The sequence below is a fragment of the Chiloscyllium plagiosum genome, unplaced genomic scaffold (assembly GCF_037043375.1).
Source record: "Chiloscyllium plagiosum isolate Xiang-an unplaced genomic scaffold, Cpla_swu_hap1 HiC_scaffold_41, whole genome shotgun sequence".
Taxonomy (NCBI): Eukaryota; Metazoa; Chordata; class Chondrichthyes; order Orectolobiformes; family Hemiscylliidae; genus Chiloscyllium; species Chiloscyllium plagiosum.
In genome coordinates this window covers 34,306,619-34,317,444 of record NW_028270179.1, presented here as the reverse complement: position 1 = coordinate 34,317,444, position 10,826 = coordinate 34,306,619, and the positions used below count along the sequence as shown (strand labels likewise).

Below are 10,826 nucleotides of genomic sequence, written 5' to 3'. Positions count from 1 at the left end.
CTTCTTCAGCATCTGCAGTCCTCACTTTCTCCCAGTTTGACCGAAGTGTCTGTTTCTGTGATGCACAGCTCTATGACTCTCAGACTGTGATGTTTGACAGAAAGTTGCATTTGAAATGCAATCCAGATCGTGTCTCCTACAATTCAGAGGTATGAAGCCCTCAGGAAGTCAAGTCACAATCTTAACGAGAATTATATTTGATTTATTTCTAACGTTTAACATGAGAGCCATTCTTAGTGCGTGAAGTTACATTTATGCACCTTTTTTTTCAAACAAAATCACCTCATTACTTTTCACTGCTTTTCACAAAGACGACCACGGTTATCCTTTCATCCAGATTTCACAGATGCATCAATCAACTCCATTTCAAAAGGAAATCGCTTTTTGGTAAGCGTTTGCACTTGGCAGAAGAGGTGAAAACTTGAGAAACTATCTCCTTGACATTTGGTTGCAATGAATTTCTAAAGCGATATTAGGGGTTGACTTGGCTGCCATTGGCGTGAATTAACAAACCTGGGCATTATGATGACCCGTATGCCAGAATTGCTGAGCTAAAGATTTATACTGCTATGTGTGGGCTTTGTGAACTTCAAAAGTCACATCAATTCAGTCGGCCTCACTGTTTATGACATTTCGTCATCAGTTTGGAGAAGTAGTTGAAAGCATCTTTCAACTGACCTCGAAATTTTGTCTGTGTCACTGCATAAATGCACGTGTTCGTGCATGAACTTAAGAGTTGCAGCATGTACCCGCTTTCCTGCAGAATAAATTTGGGATCATTGAGATTGGAACCGATTAAAAATCTGTTACCTGAAATCTTCACAAATAGAAAATACACAATGTACGTCAACCACAACAGGAGGAAACTGCCTGAGATTGCAAAGAGTAAGATGATGGACTTTCTCCTGCTCTCCATTTCTGTGTCACGCTTATTATTTTCATTGCTGTGCGATCGGAGTCTCCTGCGGGATCTACCAGCAGCTATGATGTGTCTGACAGTCAGTGCATTAAGGAGTAAAATAAGGACGAACGGTAGACATGGAGTTTGAATACGGTCTAAAGTTTCAAGCATTCTCCAAACAACAGATGTGTAAAAGATCTCCTTAATGTTGCAGTACCAGCCTACGCTATCAATGGTATATAAGGGCTCATATATGAAGTAAAATGGAATGTTTACTGAACAGCACAGCACGCAGACGATTGCTATAACGAAAGATGCTACTTTCTCTGTACAGTATTTCGTTTTCTGCTTCTGGTAACAAATGGTTATGAACCGATCAAAGGTGAAAGCGACAGTCAACCAGACAGAGCAGTTTCGGGAAGCGTAGACAAGAAGAATTATGAGACGACATCCTGTTGTGGCGTTTATTAAACTAACTGGAAAGTAAATTGCCAGAAGCCGACTTAAAATCACTGCAGCGATAATAACAAGGAGATCTGTGGCCGCCATGGAAATTAGATATCGAGTGATGCATCCTGAGAGCCCACATCTTCCTCGGGAGAGTATAGCTATTGTCACCAGGTTGGCTGTAAGAGACAGAGTGCGAGATAAAATGAGTGTGAGAGGGAGAGATTGAGTGAGACGGACAGACAAGTAGAGACAGAGACAGAGAGAGAGAAACTTACAGATAGACAGATGAAATGGAAAATGGCATTGTTCATTTGGCGAAAGGATAACATGCAATTTGTAACAGTTATGTTGGATTCAAAAAGAAAATAAGTGTTTGAGCATGTATTTCCGAAGGGTCACGAATGAAAATGTTGATCCCAAAGAAAAACTGAACACAGGAAAGAAAGTTTCTTCAGAATCTTCCTGCTTCGTGCCTTGCTATAATAAATAAATGTCACGAATTGAACTTCATTTCACAACCGGAATTTGGAGTAGCGATGCTATAATGGTGAGGGATTGAGAGGAAAAGAGACAAAGACACAATCTGTCAGACACAGAACGTAAAGAATAGCAGGAAGGGGCGGGGTTAGAGGGGATGCACACAGGCAGAGACAACGTGAGAGATGCATAAGGAAACAGATTTGAGACAGGGGATGAGAGACCAGTTTCACCAAAGAAAGCAAACTTAAAAGAAAATGAAAAAATTGATGCTATTCCTGCAATCCCACGATGGATTTTCACAATCCTTCCCTCTCATCAAGAACGATACCACGCTCGTGGGGTCCTGCAGGGCTGGTGGGCGACTAAAGGACCAGAAATGATACTGAAATGCTGTTGTGTTCATCAACGTAGTAATTGAACGCATCTTTTTCAGACATTATTTTAAACTCCCTGAAGTATGTCTTTCAAAATAGCAGCCCCACCCTACTCTGACTTTTTGATTTTTTCATGAAGCTCCAAGATTTTCCACCTCGGCCGCAAATTCCTCAGGTATGCAACACACCAGACTTCTTTCAGTCATTCTCATTGGCTAGAGAATCCAGTAGTTAAGTGGTTTAGCCCAGAGGTGCCTTGAAATGTCTTTCACATTCCACTCTACTATCTAATTCTTAGAGAAAACACAAAGAGTGCATTTCCAATCCTACAATTAGATTGAAGTTCATTTTTCAAATTCGCTGCTCATTTCAACGGGACTGTACCAGGTTGAACTGTTTATGGTGGGACTACAGCTGAGGGAAAGCATACTCACATTGGTGAGAAAGTGAGGACTGCAGATGCTGGCGATCAGAGCTGAAAATGTGTTGCTGGAAAAGCGCAGCAGGTCAGGCAGCATCCAGGGAACAGGATGCTGCCTGAACATCGCAATGATGCCACTCCTTAATTATGTGGACATTGAGAAATATAAGGCAAACGTGAGGACTGCATATGCTGGAGATTATAGTCAAGATTGGAGTAGTGCTGCAAAAGCACAGCAGGTAGAGCAGCATCCGAGGAGCAGGAAAATTGACATTTCGGGAACCGGATGAAGGGCTTTTGCCCGAAACGTTGATTCTCCTGTTCCCTGGATGCTGCCTGACCTGCTGCGCTTTTCCAGCAACACATTTTCATACTCATATTGGTGCATGTTCAAGGGAAAGATAAAAACAGGCATCCTGAGTCCTGTGTTTAGTACTACAATGGACTTTCATTCGCAGCTCCTTCCCAATGCAGGGTGGGAAACGTCCCTCTATAGGATACTCTGCCTTTACCAAGACAAATACAGTAGTTTTATACATTTTGCATTATAAGCATTTACAAGCAACATGGATGTCATTGTTATCCACATTTCACTAATTTACACATCCAATCCTGTGAACATACAATCAATGATGGACAACACTACTGACACCGCTCAGTCCTCCCATTATTTTCACCTTTATCATCTGTCTTTTGGATATTGCATTGCATCTCGTTTAATCCAATTCAGTCAATATGGCATAGCATATGGAATGAGCTACCGGTAGAAGTGTTTGAGGTGGAAACATTAACAATATTTAAAAGTCATTTTGACAAACACACGCGCATGAAATGTTTAAGGAATATCGAGTAATTGCAGGGACAGGAGTTTAGTGTGGACGGACATTTTGATCGTCATGAATCAGTTTGGACCTGTCACCAAGCAGTAGGACACCATTATTCTATAACTCTGTGACTCTATTCCAATCCAGGCAGTTGAATTCCTTCTCAGAAATTTGCCAGTAACCTGGGTGCTTACATATCCTTAAGGAATCTTCCGAACACTGTGCTGTAATTTATATTGAGCATTACATTTACTCCAGAAGATTTAAAAGGATGGTAATCGCTACCAATTTATATAAAGCTATTTTTAAAGATTCCTTGGAACAAAAAGTGACCTTAGCTCTGTAACAGGATTGATGAATTGGGGACAGCGTCTCATTCACTTGGCCCTGAGTGGGCAAGCACCCAAAGTCTATCTCTCTTGAAGCTGCAGTTTACGACTTGTGCCGTTTTCTTTGGTTCATTCTTGAGGTAAGATTGTCGCTGGCGTGGCTAACAGTTATTGTCCCAACCTAATAGCCCAGAGAGTAGTTAAGAGTCAACCACATTGCTGTGGGTCTGAAGTCACCATGAGGCCAGACCAGAGAAGGTGTCAGTTTCCTTTCTTGAAGGACATCTCTGATCCAAATGCGTTAATCCAATATCCGACTCACAATCCTAGATTTTGATGATTTCAAATTCTAACAATTGCCGAGTTGGGATACTAACCCGAATCCACAGAAGTTATTAGAGGTCTCTGCATTACAAATGCAGCAATAATATCACGAGGCCATCGCCTCCACTTCGCATGCTTTAATTTGGTTTTAAACAAAGGTTTATTTCTCAGATAAATCTTCTCGCTTCTGAGCTGAACAAAGTTTCTTTACTGAATAAGACAATATCTATTCAAGTTCCATTGGTGGGGGTGAAATTCAATCAGTTTCGCGGTTTTACCAAGTAGTTAAAGCAATGTTATTTGGATTCTGATTGTACAAATATACGTGAATTCACTCCCACTTTTATCTTATAATTTATCTTGGTTATCTTTCCATTGATGTTTGGGTGCAACGATCTACTCGAGAAATTCACAGACATAGAAAGCTGTTTGGTGATCCGTAAAACCTCAACTGTTTATTTCATCACCGCATAATTACTGTGATTTATGACTTTTCTCTACCCCTTCCCACGCTATGGTTCTCTATTGGAGATGATCTGTTTACATGAATTGCTCATTTTGTCCCAGTTGATAACAAAAATAAGATTTTCTCTTTCAACTACGGATATCTCCTTAAGGACTTCAATTTCATGCCTTGACGTAGGTTTAGAGGTTTGCATTTCTGAAGAATATTTCCTAATAATTTCAGATTATTGTAGAACCAAACGTTCCTTTCCACATTTTACTAAATAACAAACTGGGCACTCTGGTTAATGTCCAGGTATCTCTTTATCCTTTCAAGGGTACTCTTTATAGAAATGCTTTTCTGTTGAAAGTTTCCTGGATACAGGAATTTGATGAAATTCTTCTTACAGAGACTCTTTTATGACTCCCACGGGACCTTTCACTATCTTATCCCATAACTTTGTTTAGAGACACTAATATTCTGCTATATTGAGCTAATTCCATTTTCGGCCATTTCATGTCAAATATAAAGCCCTGTGAATCCATTTCAAATCAACTTTAATCAACGGCCTCTCCAGCAGTCAGAGACAGAAGGTTTTGTAAGATGTTGAAGAGTCTGAAGGGATACCTTTGTTAATGGAAATGTAGAGGAGTGCACAGCATCACCCTCAATGTATGACATAACATGAGGTGTAAGCCAGGTTACTTTTCTTACTTGCTGAATGTATTTGCAGTATGACTTATTTTCCCACTTTCATCCGGGACTTAGGCTCTGTCTACTTAAAAAAAAATTGGCACACTTTTATTCCCCCTGCCAAAACTGGAAAATAGCCCAGGACGAAGAGTTCAAACTACAGCCAGACAACGTTCAATACTTTACACATTTAACACGAAGTGGGAGACTGGTGGGAACTAAAACGAGAACTGCCTGTTAAATAACATAAGGCAGAGCAAATGAAGTCTAAAAGATACCTTCGCTCTCGGCACAAATCTCTTTGGAAATTAATTTTGAGTTAGCCGGTGACATAAAATCCTTTGCTCGCTGAGCTTTTTTGTTTTCCTTGGGCACATTTGGAAAATTAAGAATCATGTACTCCTATCTTTTTAAAAATAGCGTGGAGCAATTGAAAAGCTTTCAACAAACTGACAAACTGGCTGCATTGACAGTTCGCAACTCACACACAGTGATCTGTTTCACAGTGGCCATGGAGCAGCTAATGATATCTCATTGATATTTATGTCATATCTCACACGGAGGAAAGATTGGTTCTGCTTGCATTTTAGAAACATCTTAGTGTTCGCAGCATTTCAGACTTGAATAAACTCATAACGCAGACACAACTCCGTGATTCATATTTGCCCTCAACTCAGCAGAAAATGTGCAATTGTTCTTTAAATTCTACTGTGAGGTTGCCTACTGTCACTAAAGTTCACAGTGGGCGTCTAAAAATAAAACTCGTGTACAATGCATATTGTAAGATGATCGCTAAAATATTATGCCTCAGATCATAATCATTCAATTTTCTGTAAACAGGATTCATCCTCCTTCTCGATTACTAAATTACCTAATTTCCCTGTTCATCCTTCTATCCAATCTGACACAAGACTTTCATTACACGATTTTAATCCTGAATGCTTACTATGTATGCACAGTTTCCTAAAATATTTGCAACTTTTGGATTACTTTCAGAGTTTTTCACAGACAAATACACGACAACAACGCTCTGCACAAACAAAAATAAAATTCCTGATATCAATAAGGACAATTAATACAGACAACATTTTGATATTCTGCTTCTCCGTTACCATACCATAGGTGTTGCTTTCTCATTAGAAATGTATGCGACTGGTGGTGATTTAACCTGAGGGCCAGCAGACCTCATGCAAGGTAAGAGCTTGAGACAGAAAGCTTCACAGCAATCTCAGATCAGCGATGGAATTGAATACATGCTGCCGATAACATGCCGTTTCACAAAATAACAATCCAGCCAACTCAGGTAAACCAATGCTCGAAGACTGTGTTAATTCTGTCGGTTTCCCTCGATTTCATCCATTAAACACACATCACGTAGGTCTTTGCTCTTTGGGAATGAGACCGCTACTGAAATCTACTTCAACATTTACACAAAATGTCATGGATACACACCTTGAGTACTGTCTACAGATTTGGTCTCTTTAGTTTAGAAAGGATGGGTTGGCACTGGTGGGGGTGCAGAGGAGGTTCGCTGGGTTGATTCCGGAGTCTTAGGGGTTGGCTTATGAGGACAGCCTGAGTAGATTTGGGTTATCTTCATTGGAATTCAGCATAATGAAGGGGGAAACTTATAGAAACACATAAAATTATGAAGGGAATCAATAAAATAGAAATAGATAGGACCTTTCGATAGGGAGGCAAAACTAGGCCAAGAGGGCATAGCTGGAAATGTGTTGCTGGAAAAGCGCAGCAGGCCAGGCAGCATCCAGGGAACAGGAGAATCGACGTTTCAGGCATTAGCCCTTCTTCATTAGCCCGAAACGTCGCTTCTCCTGTTCCCTGGATGCTGCCTGGCCTGCTGCGCTTTTCGAGCAACACATTTCCATCTCTGATCTCCAGCATCTGCAGACCTCACTTTCTCCTCAAGAGGGCATAGCCTCAAGATTCGAGGAAACAGGCTTAGAATTGAACTGAGAAGGAACTTCTTCGCCCAGAAGGCTTTTATTTTTTGGAATTCCTTGCCCTGGTAAGGAGTTTCCGCCACTTCAGTAATCGCTATTAAAAAGAATGTGGATGTGTTTTTGAAAAAGAAAGGAATTAAGGGATATGGTGAAAAGGCGGGTAAATGGAGATGAGTCCACAAAAAGATAAGCCATAATCTTATTGAGTGGCGAAGCAGGCTCGAAGGGCTGGACAGCCAATTCCTGCTCCGAGTTCTTTTGATTTTATATATCTGACAAAATTGAAAATTACAACACTTGCAGTAATAAATTTATAAATGAGAAAAAAATTGATTTGATGGATTCCTGTATCCAGAATATAACTGATTTCCTGCCTCGCCCAAATGTCCAATCCAAAGTTATTGTAATTTTTTCTCCTCCGTTTGGAATAGATGTTTCTCGGAAAGCCGGGGTCATGGAGAAAAGACAAGACTGTGGAAATATGAAACATCACCTGATTGAATGGCAGAGCAGAATGGACGGACTGAATGGCGAACTTCAGCAGATGTTGCTTTTGCTGTCACGATGAACCTGCAAGCAGGTTGGAGAAGTGGAATTCAACTAATAAAGACAACAACATCTGTTACAAAATAAAATAACTATGAGGAAAATAATTCATGCATTTTTACGAAACACAACAAAGCAAGACACGCAATGATTTTTTAAAAAAGCTATGCAAATGAAATTCATTTGTTAGAATTTTTATTTTACTTTTAGTTCCATTTCCCAACTGGTCTCAACATTAATGGCCAGAGACATCTCATCATATTTTTCAGTGCATTTCTGAATTTCCTCTGGGTTATTACATAAATGAATGGGTTCTGTAAACAAATCAAAAATTGCAGCAATGTCCCTGCTTCATGGGCGATATATCCTGGATCATTGTAGTCGCCTTTGTAATAAGTGGTGTTTGATATTCTAGTTGACACAAAGCTCACGGAAGCTGTCAACCAAAACAATATGAAGCAACCTGACACAGAGAACAATAGAATGATGGATTTCTTCCGGTTCTCAATCTCTGGATCACTGCAATTTTTATTGCTACAACTTTTGAGGGCTTGGCGTATTCTATTGGCCAGTAGAATAGAGCGTATGGTCAAAGAATTAAACAGGAGAATCAGTGTGAAAGGAACCCAAACGACCCAGCTGCTGTGAAACCAAACGAAAGCTATACCTGGTGGTGAGAAAAAAAAATCCGCACTTGACTGACATCCCCACTGCACTCCGTCAATTATTTGTTGGTTTTCATATGCAAACAAAGTCGGAATATTCTTGAGAAAGCTGACAAAAGAGAACGTTGTTATAACTACGCCAGCATTTCTTGGGGTGCAGAATCTTCGTTTAAATTTCGGATCAAAGATGGCTGCAAAACGGTCAAATGTGAAGGAAACTGTGAACCAAACAGATAAGTCAACGCTGGAAATCATCGTGTATAAAATCGTCCTGCACACTGGAGTATGTGACAAGAATGAAAATGGAAAATGAAAACTGAAAATGCGGTATAAGATTACGTCAATGAAAATAATCATTAGATCCGCTGAGGCCATGGCTGCCATGTAGACCGACATGCATTTAGAAACACCACAGTTCCTTCGAGACAGAATTATAAGTGTCATCACATTTGCTGTAAGGAGGAGAGACAAGATTAGACATGTTTTAACAACTGATTGCCATTTATTAAGAAGCACTTGCTGAGAATAATTTATTCCATTTACTGAGCATCAATATGAAAAAGAATTGAACAATGAAGGTCATTATCTGGACATTGCACTGAAAGTGACACATAGATATACAACATAGAACAATACAGCACAGAACAGGCCCTTCGGCCCACGATGTTGTGCTAGCTTAAGCATCTATCCATGTACCTATCCAATTGCCACTTAAAGGTCACCAATGATTCTGACTCTGCCACTCCCACAGGCAGCACATTCCATGCCCCCACCACTCTCTGGGTAAAGAACCTACCCATGACATCCTCCCTATACCTTCCACCCTTCACCTTAAATTTATGTCCCCTGGTAATACTCTGTTGTACCCAGGGAAAAGTCTCTCACTGTCTACTCTATCTATTCCCTGATCATCTTATAAACCTCTATCAAGACACCCCTCATCCTTCGCCGTTCCAATGACAAAAGGCCTAGCACTCTCAACTTTTCCTCGTGTGACCTATTCTCCATTCCAGGCAACATCCTGGTAAATCTCCTCTGCACATTTTATATATCCCATTACCATTTTATAAATACCATAGATACCTGAAATACCATTATAACCTCAGTCTGAACTGCACAGAGTGATACGCAACGCTACTAAAACATTTGTGCAGTAATTTCAAAAATATTGCAACTGGAGTAATGTTATTTTATTAAGGCAGATGCAGCATGATCGAAAAGAATGTTTTCTCACCTGACGAGCGGATTTAGAAGCCTTATTCTGCAGAAACCATGACCTTTCTGTTTTATAGTAGGAAAAATGCAATAGTCATTACCAATTACTTAATCATAAGTCAGACGACATCAGTTTAGTGTTCAACAGGTTTATTTGAAATCACAAGCTTTTGGAGCACTGCTCGTAATTAGGTGAAGACACCTGAAAATAACCTGGTGTCGTTTGACTTCTGAGTTTTTCCATCCCAGTTCAACACCAACACATACATATCATCGCATATATAAAGAAACAGACAGTAATCACTCACCAGGTATACCGATGATTGCAATAATCGGGTAGTAAAACTCTTTGACCAGCATTATTACTGTTTTATCCATTTTCTCAGTGAATTATGTAGGAACAGGAAGACACTGACTGGCGGTGGACATATCTATTTATGTACTTATTTATGTACTCATTTATGTACTTATGAATCCACAAAGGAATTAATTAGTTTATTCATAATTAGCATGAGTTGCATTCATTTAACAAATACAGGCCCAAGGGTTCTATTTACTTGCGTGACAAACCAGATATCAAATGAAAATTCATATCGATATTGTTAGTTCATTTTAAAAAAAAAGTCATGTACATTCAGGATGACTGGGTTGGTCAGGATGTCCATTTTGACAGCACTATCGTAAGCAGCCTCATTTGCTTGAACCTTCATGCGAATGACCATGAATGAGATGCAGAGTGAGTGGGTAAACAATTCCTGCCACACTTAGTATGAAAGTAATATTGTAGAAAGGGGTTAACAAATGCCTTTGGGATGACAATAGCCATTGAATATACAAAAATGAAGGGTATTGCTGTCCTTATTAGTGCAGTACCATATTCGCAATATTAGAAACATAGAAATTTAGATAATGGATGCAGAAGTAGAGCATTCAGTCCTTCCAGCCCGCAACATCATAAGATAGAGTCATGGCTGATCATTAAACCTCAGTATCTCATTACCACCCTCTCCTCATATCTACTTGAATGTATCTAATGAACTGGCCGGAACAACAACCTACGGGAGAGAATTCAACAGTTCACAACTCTCTGAATGGTGAAATTCTTCCTCATCTCAACCCTGACTGGCATACTCCTTATTATCAGACTCTGATCCCCACTTCTAGACTTCATCAACATCACTAACATCAGCAACACTTT

At 39.9% G+C, this 10,826-nt stretch overlaps 1 protein-coding gene across 1 annotated transcript; it reads right to left on the bottom strand.

The window, feature by feature from the left end:
- Positions 1-616: 616 nt before the first annotated feature.
- Positions 617-10,006, bottom strand: LOC148138222 (putative G protein-coupled receptor 139). Its single transcript, XM_087981892.1, has 3 exons — positions 9,937-10,006; positions 8,452-8,631; positions 617-1,527 (listed from the first exon to the last, which is right to left on the bottom strand). Exons 1-3 carry the CDS (start codon positions 10,004-10,006, stop codon positions 617-619), a joined length of 1,161 nt encoding a protein of 386 aa, XP_087838018.1.
- Positions 10,007-10,826: the final 820 nt, after the last annotated feature.